Source organism: Nyctibius grandis, chromosome 1 (genome assembly GCF_013368605.1).
Source record: "Nyctibius grandis isolate bNycGra1 chromosome 1, bNycGra1.pri, whole genome shotgun sequence".
NCBI classification, from domain to species: Eukaryota; Metazoa; Chordata; class Aves; order Nyctibiiformes; family Nyctibiidae; genus Nyctibius; species Nyctibius grandis.
Genome location: NC_090658.1, coordinates 125246071 through 125273696, shown reverse-complemented (window position 1 = coordinate 125273696; position 27626 = coordinate 125246071). Strand labels below are relative to the sequence as shown.

The 27626-nt window shown below is 42.0% G+C and overlaps 2 protein-coding genes across 2 annotated transcripts in view; one reads left to right on the top strand and one right to left on the bottom strand.

Annotated features, from left to right (window-relative positions):
* Positions 1-774: 774 nt before the first annotated feature.
* LOC137669237 (WD repeat and coiled-coil-containing protein) lies at positions 775-10741 on the top strand. Its single transcript, XM_068411231.1, has 4 exons — positions 775-852; positions 3248-5129; positions 7843-7960; positions 10129-10741. The coding sequence occupies exons 2-4, from the start codon at positions 3267-3269 to the stop codon at positions 10398-10400; spliced, it is 2253 nt and encodes a 750-aa protein (XP_068267332.1). The 5' UTR covers positions 775-852; positions 3248-3266; the 3' UTR covers positions 10401-10741.
* Positions 10742-14991: 4250 nt separating this feature from the next.
* MFSD2B (MFSD2 lysolipid transporter B, sphingolipid) overlaps positions 14992-27626 on the bottom strand; it is a 37807-nt gene continuing 25172 nt past the window's right edge. The window contains exons 9-14 of the mRNA XM_068396661.1: positions 25797-25880; positions 24059-24139; positions 19807-19916; positions 18426-18569; positions 16779-16955; positions 14992-15481 (exon numbers count right to left, since the gene is read on the bottom strand). Of these exons, the coding sequence (XP_068252762.1) occupies positions 15415-15481; positions 16779-16955; positions 18426-18569; positions 19807-19916; positions 24059-24139; positions 25797-25880 (663 nt within the window). The 3' untranslated portion in view covers positions 14992-15414. The remainder of the gene's footprint in view (positions 15482-16778; positions 16956-18425; positions 18570-19806; positions 19917-24058; positions 24140-25796; positions 25881-27626) is intronic.

The following is a 27626-nucleotide window of genomic DNA, read 5'->3' as shown; positions in this document are numbered from 1 at the left end:
GCCAGGCGGTGCGGGGCTGGGCAGGGGAGGCGGGGCCGGGCCCGGGCCGGGCGGTGCCCGCCACAGCCAGCGCCCAGCTGCGCTGCGCTACGCTGCGCGGCCGCCGGCACCGCCTCACCGGAGCCGGGCCGGGCCGGGCCGGGCCGGGCCGCCGGGCGGGTGAGGCTGCTGGCCGTGGCGGGAGGAGACGGAGCGGGCGGGCTGCTGGGGGAGGTGGGGAATAACGGTGCGGGCGGGCCCGCGGGGGGAGCGGCGGGTCGCTAGTGCGGGCGGGGGAAGCGGCGCGGGCGGACGGGTTCGGGCACTCTCTCTTGCTCCCCTGCCATGGCCGCCCGGTGCCCCTCTGCGGCGGCGGCTGCCGGAGGATCCTCCGCAGCGCCTCCTCGGCGCTCCGCCGGCTGCCCAGAGGGGCTGGGACAGGCGCCGCGTTTCACCGAGCACCCCGGCCTGCCCACAGGGGCCGTGGCAGCACCGTGACACCGGTGCCAGGGGAGCTCGGCCTGTGCCAGGCCGGGGCGCGCGGGAGGGCCCGAGGCGAGGCCGGGGCGGCCGCGGAGGGGGCTGCCCGCCGGTCAGGAGGCGGCTGGCGGGAGCCTCGCCGGTGGTGGCACGCCTCGACGCCCCGAGCGCCATGGCGTACGCAGGTGGGAGCGGTGGCGGCCGAGGGACGGGGGTTTGGACGCGAGGCGGCTGGAGCGCGATGGCCGGCGGGTGCGTGGCTGCTTTGGCTGTTCCAGGTCCGCTGTGGGTAGCGTAAAACGTCTCTTGTGTCACAGGAACCTCTCCAGATGGCCCAGGAGGCTTAGCATCTTAGCATGGCTTCTGAGGCACGTTACTATGTCCCCGCCATTAGTAAGTATCGCCCAGCAGCCTACGTGATTCAGAGTGCTTGAAGAACGAACAACTATCGTTTTGATTTTCCTGCAAGTGGCAGTTGCTTAACAAGGTTGAGGTTGGTTACGCTGGAGTTCAGAGGGGAGACAGGCAGATGGTGAAGTTGATTAGGAAGTATCTTGGGTGCTCTCTTACCGTGAGGCAGGATCCAGCGTACTTAAACTTATCCCTGACAGACATTTACTTAATTGGCTCTTAGTGCCTTCTCCCCCTCTCCAAGGTAACCTGCTTCAGTGCTTAGCTATCATTTACAGTTAGAATTTTTCCTTAATAGCTGACCTAAATCTCCTTTGTTGAAACTAAGCTGATTATTCTCTTGCACTGTCCAGAGCAGACCTGGAGAACAATGGGTCAGTGTTCTCTTGTCAGCAGCCTGGTGGGTGTTTGCAAGTTTCCACTCACAATCTTCTCCAAACTGACTGAACCCCCTTCTTGTGTTGTTCTGGTCCCTGAGCTCTGTTAAGCATTTCCATCATCCTTCGACTGTTAAAACTCAGAGCTAGGCGCAGTACTCCAGTGGAGATGCTGTTACCTCTGAGGACATGGGGTAGTTATCTCCCTTGTCTATGGCATCCCTCTTAAACACATTCCAGAATGATACTGTCTTATTTGGCAACATTCTCACATTACTGAAATATTCAATTTGTGATCCACTGCAAGCCAGATCCTTTTTTGCTATACTGCTACCCAGGGAATTATTCCTGGAGAGGTATTCACATGTGTTTTGTTTTTTTTTTTTTCCTCCACTAAGTATATTATTTTGCACTTGTTATTCGTTTGAGAAGAAGATACCTTGATCATCATAACATAACTTTTTCTATCTAATTTTAGTCTCTGAAATCCGCTCTTCCAATCCCCTTCCTCCAAGTTTGGTGTCATCCACAAATAGTTAATTAAAATACCGGGTAATGCCAGGCCCTGCACATTGCGATAAACCCTTCCAGTTTGACAGTTTGACTTTCTCAACTACTTTCTTCTTGTTTTTTGTGTTTCTTACTAAAGCTGCAACTCCTTCTGTGCCATGGCTTTGCAGCTGAGCCAAATCCTGCGGAGAATCTTAAGTGAGGAAACCATCAATTCCTTTGAATTGGCTTCTGTGCACAGAGTAGGGATTGCTCACAGCTCAAAAAATAGAAATATGTGTAAAATCCTGAACCCTTCTGAAGTTTTGGTGCCTTGCATATGGCTTCTGCATGTCACAGACACCTGGTCACAGATTACGGAGAATAATGATTGCTGGCAGTTTCCCATTCTGCCTCTTGAAGCTGTGATGGTCTGTAGAGAGAACTGAAAAGGCTTCTCTTGAGGTGTCAGGCAAATCATGTAACCCATTTTTCCAAAATAGTGGAATGAAGGTTTTCTGTGGTTTTATTTCCTACCTATAAAACAGTAATTTCTACTTTGCAGGACACTATGAAAATAAGTACTCTGAAAGCAATATCCAAATGATAAAAATGTCCCCAAAATTACTGCAGATATTAAAAAAAAAAAACATATTAAAATGTATGTATATTTTTATGTGGATATTCAGATATGTGGAAATACCATTCTGCGGGCAGAGTCAGCTGCCTACAGCTTTCATCTCTTTTGCCCAACAAACAGTAGCGAGCTACAAGGTGGTTTGTGAATGTTGACAAAAAGGTGCTGAATCACTTAGGAAAAGAAAAAAAAGTATCAGTGCATTAGAGAATGTTGAAGATCATGAGCCATTCATATGCTATCATAGTGTGGCTCATGCCTGAAGTAGATGGGTCAGTCCCCTGCCTGCATTCTGAGTTCTTTTAAATTCTTTTCTCATTCATTTCCTCAGAAGGATCTGCTTTGATGCTAACTTTGTTCAAAATTGCATTTGCTTTTTTTAGAGAGCTTTCTGGAATAACCATACAAATGCCTCATGCTCACCCACTTAATACAGGATCAGATTTATAGATAATACATTAATGGTTGGTTATACTTGTAAGGGATTACTTTATCTGATCACAAATGGTCCATGAAGCTGAGAGTGAGAGGTGATATTCTGAAAATTTTCAATACTGAAGTCATTTGAAAATGTTCTGAGAAGCAGCAACCTGTCGATTGGAATGAAAGGACTGGTCTTGTGATGAAAATGCAGCAGACTAAGCCTGTGTAAAATGCAAAGTTTCTTTCTCTTAAAATTGCGTTTCACTGTGGAAACATCATAAACAAAAAATTCTAGGGTTGGGGATTAAGCATCGATGCACATTATGTGTATATTGACTTCACTGGAAGGAAGAGTCCAGCATTAACAGGGTCATGAGCTAAATAATTGTACAGGTATTGTCCTCTATCCACTACAATAATTTTTTTTTTCTCTTCATTCCAATTTGTTTAGATGTCTCACGTTAAAAATCATGGAGCTAGGAAAGGCAAAGCTTCTGAGAACTGGCCTTAATGCCTTATACCAAGCAATTCACCCTGTGCATGGTATTGCCTGGACAGATGGGAAACAGGTGATACTGACTGCTTTACACCTTCATAATGGAGAACCAAAATTTGGTGACTCAAGTGTTGTCGGTCAGTTTGAACATGTCCATGGACTCTACTGGGGCCCGTGTCCCCCCGATGCCCCAGCTCTGCTCGCTGTTCAACATAAAAAGCATATCACCATTTGGCAGCTCTGTTTTAATGTTACAGAAAGAAATAAGCTCTTAGTTTCGCAGATATGTGACATCAGCGAGCCGTTTCCCGTGCTCCCCCAAGGCTGCGTGTGGCATCCGAAGAAGGAGATCTTGGCTGTGCTCACTACACGGGATGCCTCTGTCTTACACTCTGTTCACCTCAACAGCTCCAGAATTAAAGCAGACATTAAAGGCAGCGGTCTCATCCACTGCGCTTGTTGGACGAAGGAAGGCAATCGCTTAGTAGTGGGAGTAGGCAGTGCCCTTCATTCTTATATTTGGGATGATGCTCAGAAAACACTGAACGCTTGTTCTTTTTGCCCAGTCTTTGATGTGGGAGGCTACATCTGTGCTGTGGAAGCTACTCTGAATTTCCAAGTTGCTGTTGCCACCGAGCTTCCCCTAGACAAGATCTGCGGCTTAAATGCTGGTGTTGCATTTGAACTTCCAGCGAGCGTTGAAACAGAGTCCTTCCCCTCACAGTCCAGCTTATGTGGTGAGGAAGAGTATTCCATGGATGGGGGGAAAAAGTCACTGGACTCTGAGAAGTCCTTGTCTGTTGTTACATCTCCTGTGGATCTAACTCACATACTTTCTAGCAAGCAGGGTGCTGATTCCAATCCTCTTCTTTATCTGAGGCCCAAGGACTACTTAACGGGAAGTGGCCAAGATTCTTCACATCTCATCTTGGTGACTTTTGAAAGAAAGGTTACCTCTACCAAAAAAGTTAGTATCCCGGGCATTCTGGTTCCTGATATAATGGCTTTTGACCCCAAAACTCAAACTGTATCAGTTGCCTCCAATACTTGTAACGTTATTTTAGTCTATTCACTGACTTCATCCAATTTACCCAATATTCAACAAATTCAGCTAGAGAAAAATGAGAAACCAAAGGGTTTGTGTTTCTTGACCAATAAATTGTTACTGATACTGGTTGGAAGACAAAAATTCACTGACCCTGCATTTCTTCCCTCTTCAAGATCAGACAAATATATGATCCGATTGATGATTAAGGAACTAATATTTGAAATGGGTCCTTCAGCATCCGCATCAGTTAATGGGAGCTCCAGTTTGAACCTTTCAAACATACCTCATGATCTCTCTACAGATGTTCACCCCCTCAGCCGTGGACTCTTGATACCAGATCGTGCTGCCACTCAGACCCCTGTCAGCAGAAGGAAACTTGTTGAAGAAATTAAGAGTCCTGATTATGAAGAAAGCTTCTTGTTGAACATGAGCGACCTCAAAGAGAAAAAGATTTCTATGAATTTTCCTCCAGCTGTTGAGTCTCTCGATGCCGAACCAGTTAATCGGGCTGCGGCACTGTCTGCTGCATCGCTGGCATTTTCTAACAAGCCAACATCTCCAAAAAGGCAGGCAGATGCAGCTTTCAAAATACAAAATTCTTACAAGAATAACCTATTAAGTGAAAAGGAGGCGAGTTACTTTTCGAAAAATGTAGAAAAACTGTCCGGTAACTTCACAGAATTACAGCATCGTCTGTGTGAATTAACTGAGCTGCTAAAATCTGGGAAGAGTAATATTCCAGTGTACCCATCTTCTCAGGAACCCTCTTTTATTAACATCACCTGCCAGGTAATTTTAATATTGGAAGCCTTAATGATAAAATCTGTTTATGGAGGTATGTTCTTTGTACGGATTTAAAACACGAGCGCGTGTCAGGTCATGCGCAGGAAGGGTGACATCCTGCCAATGTTTAGTATGTGCAAATTTGGTCCATATGAGTGATCTTGCTGCATGCAGGTGAATCCATAGGAGTCCTACTTAGCCTTATTTAGGCTTTATGTAAGCCTGATTTGTTTTTGTTGTCCTTCTTCCCTGCTCTTCCTGTAATTGCATCTCAGTCCCTATTTACGGTTCTTTTAAAACTACGTATTTATATTGTCTCTGATAGGAGACAGAATGAGGGAAATACTTCAGATAATTTCTTAAACAAAACTTAAACTAATGTATCTAAAATCATTGCCGTTTCAGATGCGTGCTGTAGTAGTGCTTTCATTCTTGCACCGCTGAGTGTACCAGTGGTAAAACCAGAGCATTTCTGGGGAGAAAAAAAAAGACCATTATCATGTAATGGTCAATAGGATTAGATTCCCATCCTGTTCCTGTAGGTGGGACTAATGTTCCAAGTCCCGTGACTCTGCAGGCTTTCAGTGTTTGTGAAGTGATGTAATACTGCGGAATGAGCAGCTCCCTGTCCCTGCCTCACACTGGGCTGAGCTCCTTGGCTCTGACCCACGCAGGTAGACCTTCTCCTGCACAGAGGCTGATGGGACTCCAGAGAACCCACACGTGAGAGTTCCATTGCAGATTTAAAGATTTATATGAAATTCTTGGAAGGTAATGTTTTTCCTAGGCAACTTGTGAAGCTTTCTGTTTAGAAATTTAGACAGGTGAAAATTTCTATGGGTGGGAGTTGGTATAAATCTCCCGTCCTCCTGTGAGGACAACTGAAATAATGGAGACTGAAACAAAAAAAACCAATGCTTTGGCTCTGCAACTGAAATGTTGCTAATTAGTATTGAAAGCACCATCTGAGAAGGAAAAAAACACCCTTAGGGACACAGTAGATAGTTCGGTTTACATAGCTTAAAAATGGATTTAAAAATCAAATTTAAGGTGAAAGACACTTTCCTTGGCTGAAAGAAGGCACTTCCAAATCTCATGCTACAAAGTGTAAGTTACCTGATTATCAAAACACTTCCAGGTCTCTTCTAGAATTCAGATTAAAAAACCTTAGTCAATATTCAAAGTCATTTAAACTGCTGTTTTCCTTTCAATAAGCTCTTATTTTTCAGCTTTATTTTTGCAATAACTTATTATTCTCAACTTTTGTAGCACTGAACTCTTAGGTCCTAGATCATATTCCCTCACTCTCTTCACTGTTTTCCATTGTAAATATTTAATAATTGTAATAAGTCTAATTTTTCTAGCTCTCTTAAGTCTTAATTATATATGGGGCATTACTCTGAGAGGTGAAACTTTCCCTCAGCCAGTCTGGTGTCTCGTTTGTCTGAGGTGTTTGTTTAGAAGCCTACTTTAATTTGAGGTAGCACTAATTTTTGTTACATTTTTATATTGAGCTCTCTTTTTACATATAATTTGAATTTTTGCATATAATTTGAGTTACATATCAGTTGGTCTTAGTGTTCCAAGAGCTAGATGAGCTACACTTGCATGGGGGTGCTTCACAAATGAAAGCAGTGCTGCAGTTTTACCTACCTGTTTTGATCACTGATGATTTGTGGCAAGAAAAACATTTGACTTTTGAATTACAAATGACGTTGGAAAGTCTGGCAGAAAACGCTGTGTTTTAACTTCAGTCAGAGCATATTTGATTCAGAAATCGTTAACAGGCGAACAGGGATCCTCACCTCATGTGCTGAGCCCTGATTGTTTCTCTACTGCCCAAGTTCTTCGCTGTATTTTACAAAATGTTGAGGAAACCCAAAATGTCCCAAACAAGCAGTGTCTTGGAGAGAGCAGCGTTTATCAGTGCAGGGGGTGAAGAGCCTGTGTGCATCTCTGACCTCCCCTCTACCATACACCCTCCTTGCGGGTGGATGGGTCCATCCACCGCACGGAGAAGGAGTGGAATGTACTTCATCATGTTTGTGTCATGACCCAGAGATGTCATCAAGGCTTTCCTGGGAAGTGCCATCGTTGTGTGAATTTTATCCTATGCAAAGATGGAGTTTGTCATTTTGGTAACAACTGATCTTTTGCAGATTTAAAAAATGCTTTGCTCTGCCCTGTGGGGGATATTCTTTGAATACGCTTTTCGGATTTTAAGGCTTGGGGCAGTGATGGTCAGAGGTGAGACAGACAAGCCCTTCTGATCTGTTAGTCCTTTCTTCCTCCCAAACATTCACAGGCAGGAGTTCTCACCTCTTCTTAAGCTGTGGATCGAGGAGAGGATGGGAAAACCTGCAGCTTTACAGACTCACCAGGAAAATGTCCCTGGCAGGTGGTAGGATGAGAGTCAGGGTTGTGCTGTGGATGGAGCTCATGGTTTCTTCATCAGCAGTGTATGATTTCCTCTCCTGTTGTTCTGACAGATGCTGAATTAGCACAGTTACTTGTTGCTGTCACTCACAGTTTGTCTCTTTGAGAGCTGAGACTATAAAGTATAAATCTTGCAAATGGGTCTGAGTGAACACAGCATTTGCCTTTCTGTAAATGATGTCATTGAAGGTGTGTCTGTGATCCGGTTTTGATTAATGCCATTTTGACATCTCTGCTTAAATACACATCACGGTATCTAACGATTTGTTTCTTGTATTTACAGAAGCAGCTTTCCAGAAGTGATTCAGATGAAAGACGAGCTGTTATTCTTTGTGGTGGTAAACTCCGTCTAAATACAGTCCAGCAGATATTCAGTCTCTCTCTTGTAGAAATGCAACATGGTATGTTGTAATTATCCAGTCATACAAACGCTTTAAACGCATGTGACATTCTCAGTGAGCAGTAGCCATATGCATAATCCCATCTGGAAAAAAAAACAAGGAATAAATAATAAAAGATTATTAATAAAAGTTTGCTCGTTTGTTTTATAACATAAAGATTCTTCTCTGGGCTTTTACTGAGAAGAATCTTTACATTATTAAAAAAAAAGAGAGCAAACTTTTACGTACTGATACCCCCTTATCAAGTAGCTAATTATACAGGAAAATTATTGTCACCCAGAATTTTATTTATGTTTTCAGCTATTCTAAATGGAGAAGTCTGAGTAATGAGGAGGTTAGAGTTGATTGGTGGTTTTGGGATACAGTTTTCTATATTTTCATCTGTAGTTCCAGCATCTGATCTCCTTTAAGAAATCCTGTAGTTTTTTATAAACACAAAAGTAGCTCTGTAAATCTTAGCAGTGCATTTCACTTCAGGTTTTGCTGTGAAGAAAACCACCTTTCTTACTGCTGTGCTCTTCTCTGCTGTTACCCATTCATCCCACACACATCCTGTGTGTCTGTGAATGTGTCAATTCTAAGTGTCTTAATTTGGCAAAGGCAGAAAACATACTTTTGGGATACGATCTCTCACTACTACAGATACTCTCTGTACTATATTCCAGCTACTTGCCTACCGTGTCTGCTGCCTGCCTACTTGCAGATTACTGCAACTACCCCAAAGCCTTAAGGCTGCTGTTCTAGCATTGTGCAAGTTTTATTTTTCTCTAAGTAGCTGTTGGAATTTAGTATTCCAATACCTAGATAAAACTGTAGTCAGATCATTCACTAGCAGTTGAATCTTGAAAAGGTTCTTACCACTATCTTACATGAGTTTAGTAGTTTTCCTGTTGCAGGATCAGTTACCTGTATTGAAACACGGTGATGGCTGGACTTGATTTTAAAGGTCCTTTCCAACCAGAACAATTCTGTGATTCTATGACTATTTAATGTTGTGGCACAACCCAGAAACGTGTGATATACCCAGCAATAACAGTAGGCAGTTTTGCAGATACTGGTCTCTCAATTTTTGAGATTGGACTTTTATTTTGAGCTGTAAGACTTGAACAACTTCCCTTTCTGGCAAGAAAAATGTCTCCATTACCTGCGCTACTTTCTACTTCTCATTTTTAGCTTAAAAACATAAACTTAACAGAATTGGTCGCCCAGGAGTGAGTAATCATCAAGTACATGACTGGCCTTACTAGATAAATTTTAAAAGCAAACAGTGTTACAGTGGGATTCTTTATTAATTTTACAAATACGACTAGATAAATGGGCAAAGTAGGAATGGTATTTTCAAATTCCTGAATTGTACTGATTTTAAAGTTTGGTCCAAAAGAGATGTTAACCCAAAAGATTAAAGGGTTGCATGCTTCTAAGCTACAATCGTCTCATGACCTTACTTGTGATGTGAAGTTACATAATGTAAATTTACAAAGGGCTGGAAATATTTCCCTGAATTCCTTCACCCCCCATGAGCTCTATTTTATTTCTTCATCAACTTAATGGATACAAGCATGAAAATTCTCTGGTTTATATGAATTGGTACAAGTCAGTGTTTTGGATTCAGTAAACGATTTCCAATTGTAAAAATAATGCTAATGGTGATGTGAAGTCAAATAGCAAATTCACCAGAGAGGGGGGTTTGTACAGTATGGTACAGTATTTCTTCATTGTATTTATTGGAATTAATTCTATTCAAGTTATGTAATAGGAGCAGTTTCTGAATTGTTTTTATGATATTAATTTGTCAACTTAATAAATTTCTGCTTTTTACAGTATCTGCATATCTTAAGCACTGTGAAGTAGCTTATGAATACCTAATTAAACATAGTCTGGCTGCTTATGAATTCTGTTCAGAATTTCATTCCTCCTCCTTTTTGAAGCGTGCATTTATTAGTCTCGTCTCCTGGTGGCAAAATTGGTCGGAAACCTGTTTCACATAGTTGTTAACTGACTTTATTGTTGAGATTATACAACCTGTATCTCCCCATGCGCTTTTTTTTTTTTTGCTAGAAAACCTGTAAACATACAGAACCATTTAATTTTAAAAGAAATATGTTTTATACCTTAAACATACCTAATTACAGGATAATTTATAAACAGATGTTTACGTGTCTTCACAGGTTCATCTTGGATTGTTCTCACAGCAGACAGTGAGGGCTTTGTTCCATTAACGTTTACATCCATGCAGGAGATAGTTGTAAGAGATGCCAGTACGAAAGGCTACAGTGCCCGTTCTTCCAAAACTTTGGACATCATCAGTTCTACAGAAGGGTGTAGACCTGCTTCTTCGGAAAGTCTGGATATCACGAGTTCTTTGGAAGTCCTCAGAGACTGCTCCTCCAAGACTTTAGACAGCAGCAAGCCTTCAGAACAGCCCAGCAGTAAAATTTAATTTTTGACAGTGATTTTGTAATGCCTGTCTTACGATGGGAGACTTTTAAATTTACTGTGTAGGACTGCAAATTCTAAACAACAGTCTGTCTCAACTCTCTGTTGGATTTCCATAATTTTTTTGGTGCATATCACTGTAAATTATTTATTTGATCCTTGGAAACATTAACTTTTTTTTATACTGAGCAGTGTTTTTTAACAAGTATAAAGCAGGCCTTTGTATCAGTGGTTGAAAACACGTGTTCTTACAAGCTTCCGAGCAAAAGTTTCCATCTTGGTCTTTAATGTGTTGGTGGTTTTAGATTATCATAAACTTGCATAATAAAGAAATCCTTGACAACACTGTGTTGTCCCCCATTTCCTCTCTTCTATCAAAGCCTGAAATACTACACTGCTGTTGTTTAGAAGTAGTGCCTGCGGAAGGGCCTGTGGTTTTGCACTGGTGTTACTAAGGGGGTAAAGCACAAGTTTAGATATGTGGAGTTTGGGACAAAGTATGACCATGTGGAATATCCATAGTGGGGAGAAGCAAGACCCTTTTCCTCTCATGTGCCCACAGGAGCACAGAGCCCACCAATATTTATTTCTGCTTCCACACTTCTAGAGCAAACATTCATGTTTCTCTACCATCCAACAGCACTGCTGCTCTCCAGGTAGGGTTAGAGACTGCTGCTCTGTAAATGTCTCTGAAATGATACTGAGGACCCAATCTGTCTGCAGGGTGCCATGGCTCTAGGACCATTCTCCCTCTGTTGTTTGTTCAGCTCTGTGTCATGCCAGTTTGTGTCCAGAGACTATAAATTCTCGGGTGCAACATAGCAAAAAGTCTCCTCCTCTGCCTCAGGGACAGAGACAGATGCTGCTGCTTTGCCTTTTGAATGAAGCTTCCCAGGGAGTTAGGATCTGTTTTATGCAGCAGATTTGGTGCTTAATGATGTGAAAGCTATCTGATTTCATACTTTAAGCCTATAACATATACACATTTTTGTAACCGTAATACTGAGCACTCTTGCTAGGTATCTGAACCATGGTCTTGCAGAGAGGCAAGGTGAAGAAAAGCATTCAGTGCAGCACGAGGAACTTGTGATCTCAAAAACTGCAGGAAAACAAAACTCCCTCCTTCATCTGCCAGTTGTACAAATCCAACTGACCTTTCCATCAATCCACCTAGAAGTTTTCTGAAGGGAGACTCTATTGTAACACTTTGAGACTGTTTTTTACAGAACTATGATATGAAACTCATACGAGGTATGTGATTGACCACTATACACTAGACTGCTACTGGCTGTACCCTACTGCATGAGACTTCAAACTAACTTGCCTTCTCTTCCTCATCTTTGAAGAGCTGGACAACAAATACCAGGTCTTAAAGGACCCGGGTTTCCCTTAAGGAAACTCCTCCTCTCAAGAAGATTGATTTAATTTTGCATTTTCTATCTACATCCCAGAAAGGCAAGTAGAAAAGGAAATGAGGAAGTGGTATTTGGAAACAGACTATGAACCCAAAAAAAGCAGGGTTTGGCTTTAAATCATTGTCCGCTTCAACTATTTTACTTGGAATGAAGAAGGTGGATAGAGACGAGAGGATGCAGCAGGGATTGAATCTAGCAGCGGTTCTTATAAGGTGCAGGAGTGACTTAAGGAATTAGCACTCAAATCTACAGAGCCCTTCCTGAAAACCCAGTGACCTGACACCGAAGGTCCCAGCCTTCAGGGACTCCCCGGGAGCAGATGTCCGAAGTCATATTCACCTATTAAAGTGAGGGACTCAGCACAAGGGATCTAATCCACCTAAGCCATGGCAGGTCAGCAAGCTCAGGGGCAGACAGGGTACAGCAAGGCGGGAGAACATGCTTAGCAGGAGACACAGCTGGTGGCAGTGGCTGACAGCAACCCCCTCCTTCAGCGCTTGATGGGGAATGGCAGCTTGCCTACGTGGTTAGCTGTGACCTGCCGTGAGACTGATCACCAGCAGTTCCACTCAGGAAGGCGGTATAAGCTTGGAAGGTTCCAACATTATTTTTAGGCAGAAACTACAAGGGAGATCAAACTGGAAGAGAAGACCAGTGACTAGCTCAGCTACTGACTACACCAGCAACCAGCCCAGTATAGAAGATTTGGGCTGCCCTCACTATGCTTCAGTCAGGGCAAGGAATGGGCATGGTTTGCCTCACGGGGGACTACCCAGTGACACGTAACTCCATTATGCTTTTCTTCCTCTATTTGTGTGAATCCATTTGTTAGAACTGCTTGTGTGCAGGTGAGGGAGTGCTGTCCATTACACAAACACACCTGATTTAATCCAATCTCCCATATTCTTACAACTGTATTTGGGTATTGCTTGACTGAGAGCCCCTGGGGACTGAACATGGCCCTTGTTACTGCCAATCAGTGCAAGGCAGGACATTTACATTAGATTAGCATTTAATCTGAATGGTTGTGGATATAAGAATGTGCTTCTTTCAGTCACATGTTCTGAACATACATAAGGGATACACATCATTTAAAATTGACAAGGAGACATACAAAGTACATTCATTTTACAGCACCAACATCGAGCCTTAAAAAAAGAAAATTACAAAAAAAAACCAACTTACTTTGCACTTATTCTTCCATTCTACTTACTTTAGAAAAATACATTCATTTTCTTAACAAAAGTACAACTCTGATAATAAAATAAAATAATTGAGATTTTTAAAATATAAAAATACTCTGCTACATTTCATCTACAGAAGCTTTCTATTTTATTTTGGCAGTTCCCATCATGGCTACCATACGCAAAGTGAGGACTGAGCACATCGCTGTTAGATAAATATTACATTGTCTCTCTGAAGAAGAGGAAAACAGTTTACAATCAACCAAGTTTACCTTGCAAGAGACTGAATTCAGATTGGTGTTGTGCAATTTAGAGGCAACTGCACAACTGATCTAGAAATAATGTCTTAAGCCACATTCAAATTACTGCAATTAACCACAGCCAGCAGTTTCTGCAACTCTTTTATCACTGGGCTAAGTATTTGGCTTATGTAAACTGATATGGATCCACTGCCTTGTAGCTACAGATTTATAGCAGCTGAAAACATAACCCATTAAAAACATTAACGGCCTTTACTGGGACTTCTGGTTGTTTTTAAAGATGACACAAATATTACAGAATAAATCAAAACCCCCCAAAACTCTTTTATATGATGTTTTGGAGCTATGTGATATTACAACATAACGTACCTACTTAAGAAGTGCAGTATATCTGCTATTTCCAATTCCGTCAGACTCAAAATTGTAAACAGGCTTATGGGTTTTATTGTTGTAAACACATATGCCCCAGGCATACAAATCTTGATTTGTCCAAGAACCAAAACAAAAAAAAAACCCCAGCCTTAGATCTCAATTCAACAGAAGTCTTAAACATAGTTAACTCTCACCCCCACACACTCAAAATAGATCTTTAAAAGCTCACTCATGATTAAGCATTTTGCTGAACTGGGACAGTTCGTTAGGCCTTAGACTTCAAACTTGCCTGAAAAGGTTTCAGTACTAAACTTGAGACGCTCAGTGGATGCACTGATTCTACTTCACAGTGTCTTTTCAGCTAAAGCTTTCCCAGTTTCCAGTCCCAGCACCGTGAGTCACTTCCCAGATGGCCCTGAGCAAATGACTTGTGGTCACTGCCTCCAGTGACACCTACTGCAAGTGCTCCCCACCAGCGGCAAGCCCATCCTCCAAAGGCACTTCTAGTACAAAATGAAGGCACCCTCCCACATATTCATACAGTGAAACCATCGGGCTGTAAATTCGTGTCTTGTCTTGCATTGTGCTAATTTCTTGAAGGTGAACAAGCCTTCAGTTCTTGGATTCACCACTCCCTCCTCCAGATTTAGATATGTCTTCAGAGTTCTGTCATTTTAGCTTAAGCTTGGAGCCAGCTTCTGGAGGTCTCTCTATCTCCACTGACTACAGAAGAAGCCCAGAATGACCAGGTCTGAACTTGAGTGCTCCAGAAAGTGCCTGAGGTTAGGTGTGTCATCTACACACTGTGTTCAGCAGTGTGAATCGATAGTAGAAATGAGGTTTCAGTTAATGTATCTAAAGCATGATGACATCCCTGACTGAAAAAAATCCTCATTTCAAAGTCAAGCGTAGCCTCATTATTATAAAACACTGTGTGCCAGCTGAGATTAACAGCCATGTCATGGTGTTTTGTGAGGAAGAAAGCCTACACCACATGAGAAATGGGTGAGTATCGTGATTACTTAAATTTACAGAAATTTGAATGCCATAGTCTAATTTTTGGGAGGGACTACTGATTTTGGGTATCCTGAGAGATGTTGATTTTGAAAATGTTAAGTACTCATTCTCTGACAAAGATCAGTTTACAGGTTTCAGAAGCAAGGAACTCCAGTAATGGGAAATGTAAAATTCTGTTTCATATAAAATCTATAAAGTTAAATTACATCAAAATCTCTTTCAGAAAAACTCTTCATGAGAAAATCCTCAAAACATCTCTGCATCAGTGATTTGCTTCATTTCAAAACAAAGCAGATCCTAACTTTATACACTATACTTCAGGATTCCCAAGTGCTTTCCAAACACACTGGTGTGCAATTTACAGGTAGAGATTATGTTCAAAATCCACCTCAGCCTCTAAGGGTGAAGTACATCACACGAGTTAAAATTTGGGTGGTGCATCACATTTACACATTTTCCCCTTGACCTACAAGTCCATAGAATCTCCTGTTCCAATGAGATCACAGCTTTCCATTAACCCTTGAAAAACAAACAAAAAACCCCAAGGCTTTGGTATCTTATATTCCTGAACATTTGTAATGTCTTTTTTAGCACAGTGCATGGAGTTAGATATCTATTTTGCACAGTGGTGTCCTCTCTTGATTTCATTACTGACTGTGTCAGAATCATCCTTTATCCTTTTTGATAAAATGTGAGCAGAGAAATGACCTGTAAGACTCTCACAGAGTTTGTGTGTGGGATGTGAGACTGTATTTGGAAAGTCATTGTATTCAGACCTTTGAGACTGAGGTGTCCCCTTTGTGGTCATCCAGGTTCTCCGTGCTTTGATGGCTCCTTCTGTTAAAGGCAGAACAAATGATACATGAACAGACTTCTGGCTTTTAGTGCTCATCTATCAAGCTGCGGTTTGGTGATCTCAAACAACTAAGAACCACCGGCAAGGTGTGGTTGTTGTGGACAGTGACTAGAGGACCTAAAAGGGAGGGAGCAGTCCCATTTCAGATTGTTTAGCCTGTTCGCTCCGGTCTGCAGCTGCCACTCAAGAAAGCAGCTGGTGTCCAAGAGGCCTGTGGCACATCTGCCAATCCCATGCAAGTATCTTAGACACCTGAGGGCAATGAGTTGGTCCCAGATACCCACTGCATTACCATACCCATGCTTAGGCCCTGGAACTGATCCCTTAGTGTGGAAATCAGTTTCCAACTCCAGTAACTTGGGATAATAAAAAAAAGACAGAGTAACAACATATTTTGATATTTAATGCATCAGTCTGCTAGCACAGACTGTTCTTATGTACGTCCTCAGTACACCAAGGCTTCATTTGGCAGAGGTGGATGATTTTGAGCTAAGCAAGATTTTCTTCGGAGAGGGAGGAAAGGGGAGGAAGGGAGAGTGATAGGGGAAAAAGGGAAAGAACAGCTCAAAGTTGTCCTTTCTTTTTCTCCCACGATCTTTCCTGCCTACGCCTCTAAATGGTTTGGATGTTTCTTATACGCCATAAACACCAAGAATGCAGTCAAGAATCCCATTTTCTTCTATATACAAGTAAATTGTAACTATTCACATTTTCTCCAGAAGTTCTTCGGTTCTAGCTACATAGAATATTCTTCGCTTCTGGCAATAGTGCTTTGTGCGCCACCCCAGAGAAAAAGTAAAATATAGCAGCTGATATACCTGATAAATGGTCCTCTAAGCAGGTAGTACTACACTACAAAAATAAGATACTGGAGCATGTAATGCTGTAATATTCAGTTAATAATTCAACTCAGAGAGTGTTCACAGAATCACAGAATGGTTAAGGGTTGGAAGGGACCTCTGGAGATCATCTAGTCCAACCCCCTGCCAAAGCAGGTTCCCCAGAGCACATTGCACAGGGTCGCGTCCAGGTGGGTTTTGAGTATCTCCAGAGAAGGAGATTCCACAACCTCCCTGGGCAGCCTGTTCCAGTGCTCTGTCACCCTCAAAGTAAAGAAGTTCCTCCTCATATTCAGATGGAACTTCCCATGTTTCAGTGTTGTTCTGTTTAGTTGTAAGGAATACAGAGGTGTATGTTGGTAGCTAATAATTTGTTGCCCAGTAGGACTAAGAGCCGCTGCGGTGATGTTACTGCTCTTTGCTACCAGTTCAAACCTACCTTAACTCTTCAAGCGCAAGCTTTGCTTCTTTCCGACTTTCTTCAGTGATTGGGTAGAAAAGAAGTATAAATAAACCTACAAGGATGAGGATAGCAGGGACCGCTCCAATGAGGATTTTCAGCGTGAGGATCACATCGTTGGATTGTCTGCATATCCCTGGCTTGTACCCAGTAAACCTAAACAAAAGGAAATAACAGTAGTGTGTGTACGTCGAAAGCTGAAAGGCAGTTGTTCATCTGAAGGCTCCCTTCTTTCCCCCAACACTCTTCAAGAATTTTCTCCCATTGTTCCTATACCTCTCTTTCTTTCTTCCCCCCACTACGTGTTTCAAATCTTGTTTTTCAAATCTCATTTTGGTGCTCTATTTCAGATAACTGCATTACCTCTGTATTTTCTCATTATTATTATGTAACATTTAACTACTAAGAGAAGCATGGAATCCCATGCAAGGAAATTGATCCATTATGTGTTTCCTATTAACATTCAGCAAAGTGTTTAGGCTCTGCTTTAAAAGTATGCAAATAATCTAACCAATTTCAACAGCAATAATTAATTTAAGCACACACTTAAGCACTGTTCTCAAGATAGACAAATTTACTCAAGTGCTTACAGTTAGGTACACACTTACAGTTCATTGATTCAGGGCTTCCATGTCCCACAACTGCTGATATATTCAAATTCCCATTCCCAATTTGTGGAATAAGTTTATTTTCCTCTGAACATGCACCTATGAAAGCTACAGCTCATTTGGCATCACTCTGTCTTCTGTGTTCTCCCACAAACATCTGCCTTGGCAAATTACTGGGAGCTAACTGGAATGCAATTGAAAAGGGGCTAATTGGTGAACAGCGATTTGTTTGAGGGTGTTAGCAGTAAGCATCTAAAATTCCTAAGCCTAAAATGTTCAGCCAAGCACTGCCTGTTATTTCGCAGTTTCAGCTGAAGGCCTGTTGTGCTTGTGTGCTGTAGCAGCTAGAGGCAAAGGCCCTTTCTGCTAGGTCATGCACAAAAGCAGGGCAGGAGATGGCTGACCACTTTCTCAACCTGACTGTCTAGTCAGAACAGACAAAGCAAAAGTGGAACGAGAACACAAAGCATCTTCCAAACTGACAAGGTCTAGGTGTTGGGCAGAGCTGTGAGAAAGACTGTTCCTGACTCTGATCAGTGTCCCGTTCCCTAAAACCATGCAGGAACTGGTGATCCCTTTATGCTGAGCAGGCCACTAGGCACCCCAGAAAGCACTCCAATCCATGTAAAGACTTACAAGCTCACATATATATAGTCCAACCCAAATGCAACAGGGAATGCACAAAGCAGCTGTATCACTTGTAGGGGACCTTCATCTGCTGAGCTTTCATGTTTAGTTTAATGATATAAGCCACTAAAATTTACATGAGTAATTTGGAAAGAGGAAAATCTAAAGGGAAGTCAGGTCTTTCTGAACTGAAACATGCTAGGGCAGGCAACTTAATGCTCAGTGGTCTGACCCAGATGATAACAATCCCATCTTTAGTGGTCAGCCATCTGGAGCTGCTGGCACTTTCAGGCTCAGGGCAAAAAGGCAATTAACTCCACAGGGTAAAGGCGAAGTAACCTCAGAATGCTTTCCGAGTAGATCCACTAAGTGGCAACACAGTGTTACTTACTCCAGGCCTGCTGCAGAAATTCCTAATCCAATTCCTGCTGACATCTTGGTAAAGAAAACATAAGAAGAATAGAAAATGGTTTCATGTCCTTTTCCATGAGGATTCTGCAGGCGAAAGTTATCAACAACATCAGGCAGCATTGACCTAGAGATGAGCAAGATAAAAGAAAAACTCAAGCAAAAATCTCTTCTCAAAGTCCAGACTTACTGAAATAGTACATCCCTCCTCCCTCTTTAAGATCTGATTGCTGTAGTCACGCACATGAAAGAATCCAGTTCAAAAAGTCCTACTGCTGGACAGGAGGGCAAAAATCCACATAAGAAACGCATGGCCACGTATTACAAAGTAGAAAACCAGCTGAAAAACTATCAAACACTTGCTGGGAGGTGACAGAATTCTTTAGACTGACTGTCATTCCAATCAGAAGTTGTGATATTAAAAAACAGAACAACAAAAAAACATGGTTCTTAAGATTTGAAGGGACCCTGAATCTCTGCATAGTTTCACTCGGAAATAACTCTTTTGACAAGCTAACAACATTTTCAGAAGCCAATGAGATCTATTCTCTCTCTACTTCAAAGAGACTGAATTTGGTAACAGGGAATCAGAACGGAAGCTGCTCAAATGTCAATTGTGAATTGACATTTTATTTCCAATATATGTCATGATTTACTGTTGGGAAAAAAGGGCTCTCACCCTCTGTGCAGGAAAGCTTACGTAGTCTGACAGCTTACTCCAAACTACGTTTCCATGATCTCTTGGAGTTTTCAGGGCATTGTACAAATGAGTAATGCAAAACAGTGCTCTCAGCAACAGTCTTGTGAAAGCTGTTCATTATTCAATTTGACCTGAATAGTAATTATTCCCTCTGGAGAGGAAATGTCCCATCCTGCTCACCCTTGAGTAGTTTTTTCCCTGCATCTTTTCAGTTCTCAAGAGCAAAGGACCGTGAATTCTCAGTTTCGTTTAATCATATCCTTGGTGTTATTTGATCTGTAACAGAGGACTGCTCAAGTAGGGATACAAAGCTTGGCTTATGTTTCCTCTGCTACGTTCTTAATTGCTTAGCATTAATTGATTTATCTAACTTCATCATTCCTGTACTTTTATCACAAGTTCTATAGCTACTTAGATTATTGATTCATCTACGTACTCATATGTACAAAGAGCAGCTATAGTTACAGTAGCCGTAATCTGTTAACAACAGGGCAACCAGTCACATCATTGCAAATAGCCTCTATTATAAAAACAGAAAAAGATTCTTGGAAGAAGTGACTCTTGCCAAATTCTGCCTCTTTTGGAGGCAAATTCCATGCAGTAGTACATACATATAATGTAGACATATACCCCCTTCACCACCTCAAATGTAAAATTCTCCTACCATGGCAACAGAAGAGATGCTGCAATGCTCAGACCAGAGACGAAGGCCACCAAGTAAGCCAGGATCAGGTTTGGAATGGTCACTAGCATGACTGTAAAAGGAATCATCCACTGAGGAAGAAGAAAAAGAGTACATCTAACTTACAGTATGTACTGCTCAATGGTATATAGATTGTTCCCTTCAAAATGTAAGATTGTGTTACAGAACAGTTCATGCACAGCAATGCCTAACGCTTCAGTATTTTGGTGAAATGGCATTTCCAAAGAGCCCTGAGCCAATCTGCATTTACCTATCCAGAAGAATCAGAGAAAAATAGGACAAGCAACGTTAGTGCCTTCTCTGTTAGCAGTATTAGAGCTATAACTGCACTAGTAAATTAAACAGTCCCAAGAGCCTATTTATCACTCTTGAGGCCAACTGGCAGACCCCGGACACATTCATACTCCTAAACATTCACAGTCTCCAAAGGAAGTGTGGCCATATAAATACTTTTTTGTGAAGAGCCCTTAAGTGGGCTAGTTCCCAAACTGTGCCCAGATACTTCTTGGGAGATTGCTAATCAGCTTGTGCTAAGATTTTCCTGCCAATTTAATAATAGAGATGACCAAAAACCAGTTTCTATTCTAGGCCAGTGGAACTGTTTAATTTACTATTAGAGACAAAGCCTTGAAACACCATCACGCTGCATTTCAAGAGGAGGCGCAGGGCCATTTTAAACTGTAAATATCCCGTTTCACAGATCATCTTGAGTCTTGAATGAAGAAGAGTTTGCTTGCACCTTCATTTCCAATGACCGCTTTAAAGAAATCTAGGTACTCAGCAATAACTAAAACCAGGAAGGCAGTGTGGTTTACTCCCACACCGCACAGCCAGACAGGCTCACGACAGTGCACAAGTCACTAAGGCTACCCTCAAGACCAAAGTAATTTGGGATGCTCAGGATTGGTTTTCTGGCAGTACTTAAACCCACCAGATTTCCTCAACTTCAACTTGAGGCAATGGGCTTACAGGACTGAAAATCCACTCTTTTAAATGCTGATTGAATGCATACAGCCCAGCTGTCCCATACCCATCACATGCTCCATCTCACACGCCTGTGAACCATGGGCGCAGCACATGTAGAATCCAGAACCAGGGGCTTATCTACAGGGCTTTTTAATGATGGGGGATTAGTTTAACATTAAGCGTTTCAATCCTCTATACTTGCAGCTTGGGAGTTGACGGTATGAGAAGAGCTTTCACAGAGAGTGATTTCCCTAAGCACTGCTATTTACAGTTCTGTATGATAAGTGATTGTGGGAGTCCTGGAGTCTAATCCATTATGTTTATGTTTTAAATGCATTTCCCATCTAAAGCATTTGCTCCTAACCTAAGGAGGCAGAAAATAACCTTTCCTGACTGCAAGTTCCCAGCACAGACAGATAATCCTTGCATAAGCCCAATGCTGTGGCAAAATCGTTGTTTCACCACAAGAGAGCACTCCAGCAATACAAGATTTTACGTTGCCTGTAAGCAATTTTACGACGGCCTTATGCTCCACGTGGGGCACCCACTCAGAAACCAAAGCACTTAAGCAAAATTCTAGATCGATAATAATAATCACTGTAACTGTAATTTTCTACTGAAAGAGAAGCACAACCCACAGGACTGAGGCTACAATGCCCTGAAGTCTCACTCATGCAACAGTAGTGCAATAATGGGGCCAGCGTTCCTGCTGCAATAAACAGCTAATGCATCTCCTTCTTTCCTACTTGCAAAGCAAATACTCCATTATTGGCACCCTGCTCCCTAGTCACAGGGCTGCTGCCCTCCGAGTCATAAACAATATCCTACAGTTATCACGTGTCTTCCATCCATTCCCTGACAGCACTAGGGAAGGCGACGCTACTGGGACGCTAAAGGTGGTACTGGCCTGTGCAGCAGTGTGTTATGAGGGACAAAACAGGAAAAGGTGCAGCTAGGATGCGAGTGGAAATGGGGATGGGAGAGTGCAAAAGGGGCTGCACAGCCATGATTCGTCGAAGGGCGTTCCACCATGCTGCACAGTGCTGATAGATGGCAAATAAACAATTGCGTATGTGTGGGGAGGTGAAAAGATAGGGGGCATTTGGGGTTTGTTTTTATTTTTTATTAAATCCTCCAAAACCCACAGCCAAAAGCTATTATTGGCTAGGATGGAAGCTAGAGTTGTGAGAGAGAGCAATCTTCCACTTGTAGACACCTTGCCAAACCCATGAACCAACAAGCCGCCACACTTCTTAAAATTTCTCATGACACCTTCACCTACAGTCTCCAGCTGAGAGCCTTACAGATTGTAAGTTCAACGTTTGCCCCATGAGGGCAGAGCAAACAATGTAAATGAACATAGCACATGGAAGCAGAAGCAAATAAACAGAAGAGAATAATTTCTAGCTTGTGCACCAACCTGATCATGGGAAGAATGCTATCAGCGATCCTGCTTGGGTATGACCATGTACTTCCAGAAAGTCTAGGCTTTAAACTTCTAGGAAGTTTAGATACTTAGTACTTAAGCTGTTAGTCATCTCTTGTGGAGGCATGAGTAAAAAAGGGAGCAATATCAGGGGAAGGAAGCCAAGACTCTTGTTGCTTATCTACCTACCCTGCCTTCTACACTCTTTCAGGGGTCTCTTCAACATGGAAACACTTTCACAGGAAAAATTAGTCTGGAGTAGTGTGATTTTTTTTTTCAGGAAACTGAATTTCAAATTACATCTTCACCCTGAAAGCTGAGTAAGGTTTTGGAGAAAAAAAACTTGTCTTCTCCCCATCTCCTTCTCTTCCAGAAGGACATTCCCCAGTGACAAATATAGGAGCCTTAAATGATGTGATTTTACTTCACAGTGACAGAGAACAGATTAGTTGTACAGATCACACAAGGTGGTAGTATAGGAGGCTCCTGTGATGCATTGCCAGACACAAAATCCATCACTGAGCACACAGAGTCCCTTGAGAAATATCTACAAGGTGAAATAGAGAGGTGGCTTTTTCTCAGTCCAGCCCCCACTTAGACCGTAATACAGTCAAGCAACTCAACTGTAAAATTAAGTCAAACCATGTTTACGGAGGTGCTGACAGGCTTTCCAGTCACGTTAAACTAAATTTATAGAGGCAAGTTGGTTGAAGAAAGCATATTTCATAGCCAAGTAGACAGAGGAGGAGATTTCCGAAGGAGGAAATCTGCATTCCCAGGTCCAGTCAATGGTCCAATACTGCTTTTGGCAATTCTCTTTGCTCGAGTGGTAAAAAGAAATGAGGATGGGACTTGGATTCCAGATGCCTACTTCAAAACATATAACAATTCAGCATATTTGGAAATTGGGTTTTAAAGTTACTTCTGATTCTTTGGAAGTCATTCCAACACACAGATTTTAATTCCAAAAATTATAACTGTTCAATTACATTCAAAAATTGTCACCAGACCTAAACTTTTCAGCTTTGTTCAGATTTTGACAATTAGCTTCAGGCTGGATTTTCCAAGTCCTCATGCTTTGTTGTGCACAAGACAGACAGTTTTTCTTTCCTCTTTTGTAAGTAATTGAAGGTAAACAGGGGAAAAATGGGGAGGAACGGGCCTATACAATGACTCACTGAGGATGATGACAGAAAATTGCTCCTGTCTGCACTAAGTGAAGGACTTCAAATAATCCATCAGAGATGAGGGCAGGCTCGCTGAGCTGGCTTTGCAGAGCTGTGTCAAAGTTAAACTAGGCTTCTTTTCTCAGGTAGGTCACCTATTTCTTTACTTCACTAATAACTGTCCAACTCTGTTCAGAGGGATGTGGGCACCCCTGCCTTCTTACGCTTCTAGAGAAGGATGTGTAACAGACTTCTGTTTCCTCCTCTGTGACTGAATTACAGATGCAGTCAACTCAGCACCGTATACAAAGACAAAACAAGCCTTGCACAACAGATAACTTGTCAACTTGAGGCAACACAGATCCGAATTTATAAAACCTCATTGGGGTTCACTTCGGAGAGCAGTCAAATGCAGAGCTTGTGCAGATTCTTAATAAACTGTGACCTCCCTTCCGCATCAATCCATTTCTCAAAAGTTTCTCTTGGAAACTTGGAATCTGTCTGAAATTTGGTATAACGATTTAAAACAAACTCTGAAACTGAGCAAATTTCATGTAGCCTGAGGTTATAAGCACTTGAAAGAGCTCCTGAAGTGGCTCCAGTTGTCAAATGAAGTGAGCACAAGCAGATTTTTTTTCTCAAGGGATTTGCTTACCGAAATCCCACACGCTGCACACTTCTTGCCAAATCGCTGCAGAAACTTCTGCCAGAAGGGAATGCTCACAGCTGCTGATACCTACAATTGACAAAAAACCCACATCTGTACTGTGCTTACTGCCACTGTCTTCTTCAGCTGTAGAGCTCACAGACATCTTTTTGTCTGTCATTGGGGTCTGAAAGGAAGGTGAACTTGCAGATTCCTGTTTCTCCTCATCCTTTGAGTGATTTTTTGGTTTTTTATTCACTCTTATATATTACAAACAAAAGCTATCCATGAGAGGGTTTTCCACAGTCAAATATCAGAAGGCAGTATGTCAAAATTTCCTTTTCCTAACATAAGCTGCAGCAGTTAAAGCTATACAGGATAGAGTCATTAAAGTTCAAACATATTGCAAGTAGTCATATTTTGCGCTAATGCCTTTTGCCTCGTTATCTGAACCTGACGAACGGTAAGTGAATTAAGCTCTACTCCATCATAGCGGAAGAAAGCTGAAGCACAAGATACACTTACTTAGGATATACTTAGAGTGCATATCCCATACTACATGTTTATTCTTAGGAACAACCTGTAAGAGAAATAGTCGCTTACAGTCAACATTACCTTTTCATATACTGTAATACTCACCTGGTAGCAGCAACAACTATAGGCAACATAGAACCAATGCACTGAAGTATTGCTACTAATGACAATCTTACAATTGACCTAAATTTAAATGTCATCTCATTGTTACTGTTATATTCCACTCTTTACTGACTTTAACTCTACTGTCTCTTGTCTCCCTTCTTGGTGTCCATTACTTGCCGAGCCTTAAGATACCCAACAGTCATCCCTCGCTCTCCTACATTTTGGGTTTAATCAATGGAAAAGATCTGTCTCACAATGTGGGAAAGGAAGAATCAAAAAGGGATAGAAAGGGTGGGAGGCTGAGACCAAGAAGTGGAAATGAAGTTCCCCTGAGATGGTTCCACAAAGTCTCTGTGCCATATGGGTCAGAAATCATGCAACAGCTCCCCTGAAATTGACTGCTGCAGTATTATATATGGTCGACAAATTCTCTACAAAATATTTCAAAAGTGCAGTACATGCACTTTCCAGTAGATATGCAACATTAAACGTTCTACTTGTGTTAAAAGGACTTTGGTCAGAAGGATGAAAATGGCAGTTTTCAACTAATACTACTTGTAATCATAAAGTAAATCATGCAGCACAGGAGCAGTGCGTAACTGAGTTATAAGTATCACCTAAGCAAGCAGAATTCTACCGCTGCATTTCAAGAAAAAAGTTCTGTAAAAGGATCTTTTTAACGTGCTGCCAATTGCTCTAGAGAGGAATCTTCATATCTTTGGATGTTTTAAATATTTATCCTTGCAAGCTGCCAGAAGGCTTGTCTGTATGAATACACAAATAAAAGTTGTTTAATTTTCAGCATATCAGACTGGGGAAAGGGAAAAAAGGAGCTAAAATTCCAGACCTCCTTTCTGACATCAGCTTTTGCCTCTTACAGGAGCAGAAAGTGACTTACAGGTAAAAGCAACAAGGAATGAATTAAAAGCTCCAAAGCATTTTTTAGCAGTACAGTAGGGAACACCAGCTTTATTTCAAACAGGCAATGTAAAAGATGGCATAGCTTCTTAACAGCTCTGCCTACACACAAAACTCTTCTGTTATTTTGTGCCAAAAACCAGTGAGAACCAGCTATCAAATAAAAATACGTGAGAGAAGTGCAACTCACCAAGATGGTCACCACCAAATACTGGAAGTGATTGCGAAGATCAGCAGCATGAGTGCAGAATAGGACAAAGTTGCTCTGCTCCAGCTGTTGAATTGAAGACATTTGGTGAACACCAAAAAAGAAAGAAAAATTAAAAAAAGACAAAAATGACATCACACTCCATACTAGCCAAACATAGTTGGTGACCGATCTGTTAAACGTAGCACTCGGGAGTCTGTCTTCCCTCATTTGCAACAATTTAAAGAAGCAATAACTCTCCTGCTATCAGTGGAGTAACATGCCAACAATATTGGGGCAAGCAAGAGGTAAACCACGCGCCAAATATAGCATAAAAATGACCAAAACAGGAACCACCTTATGAGATGTTTCTGTCTAAAGGCTTCATTCCCTGTGTTGCAATTGCCTTGTGTTGTTGTCATAGTCACAGCTGCAGACTACTGCAAGAAATTGTCCTTCCTTTTCCATAGCAATGCCATAAATCTTTCACCAGAAGCTCTGACTCCAAAACAAGTTACTCTTCAGCTGTAATTACAGTCATGCCAACTTCCTGTACAGAAGCAGCTAACTGCTGGCTTTGTATACAGCCTTGGCTGTGGACTGTAGCTTTGGGTCAGGTATCTCCATAAGTCTGAGTACTCATTGGATTTAGCTGCACTGTGTTATAATGACAGATGAAGCCACTGCTACCATGCTCTTGCAGAACTCAGAGGGTTTCTGAACATCAGAATATGGTTCAGGCACAGCTCCAGCAATTCTGCACAACTGGAATGACAGGGGAGGATTCAATACTCATGCCACAGCAGTATGACCAACTCTTGCTACTTTGTGCCCTTGTAGATTGTAAGTGGCCAATCATCTGTATACAAATGAGGATAAAAGTTACATCCCTTCTCCATTGCCACCAAAGCCTTCCCTAGCTTGTGTCCCAGTTTATGCTGCCTTCATTTTAGATATAGAATATCACACTCTGGGATTATGGCCAATGCATCTTTACCTGCCTATTCCTTTGCTCACCAGTAATCTACTCACTAAATTCCATGAAGTCAGTGTCCCTCCCTTGAGTAACAATAGCAAGGGTTGCTGCTCATGCTGGCTGAACTGGAGCAATACAGCTTCCAGCTTCTGCCTCCACTCACCTTCCCTTCAGTCTGTACAAATAGAAAAACAAAGAGATATGGACTGACAGAAGATCTTTTCCTTTCCGGGTGTTGTCAGCAAGTAGTTGGCTGCCAGCAACCAGATGCGCCCTGTATCCTTACTGACTGAATGGATGCTGGAAGGATCTGGACCATAAGGGATCTTTCATCTTTCATCTTCTCCCTGTCTCTGCTGTTGCTCGCAGTGCCTGCAGCTCCCAGATGTAAGCAGAAATGCTTCTGCTATTGTTTCTCACCCTTGGGCCTTCCAGCAAGGACTGACAGATGCTGTGAAGGACAGCCTACTAACTGCACCCAAATCCAGGCCAACAGGAAACTTCAGTGCTGCTTTGGCAGACAGACATTTAAGCAGCCCTTCCAAGGAACTCACTAATTCACCAGGACTGTTGGTGAACACAGCGCTGGTCTCCTACATGCCCTGTTCTTGCCCTCTGTCCTGATACTCACTTGATCAATGGCTCATGTGACTAAGAGTCTGTTGACAAAAATGTGAATATTATTTGCTTTTCAAAATAAAGCCAACTTGAACTGATATGTACAGCTTCACACTAAAATAGCATATTTACTGAGTTGAACATAGCTCAAAAATCAAGCTTTAAAAAGACTGCTGGACTATGGAGAATAGGGGTTTCTTACTGAGTGGCCTTACGTTTTTCTACAGCTTCTCTCTACG

Bases quoted from the DNA above. Each gene is read 5' to 3' on its own strand.
- LOC137669237 (XM_068411231.1), top strand. From the start codon at position 3,267: ATGGAGCTAGGAAAGGCAAAGCTTCTGAGAACTGGCCTTAATGCCTTA. The intron at 5,130-7,842 runs GTAATTTTAATA...TTGTATTTACAG, and splicing joins TTATTAACATCACCTGCCAG to AAGCAGCTTTCCAGAAGTGA. The intron at 7,961-10,128 runs GTATGTTGTAAT...GTGTCTTCACAG, and splicing joins TCTTGTAGAAATGCAACATG to GTTCATCTTGGATTGTTCTC.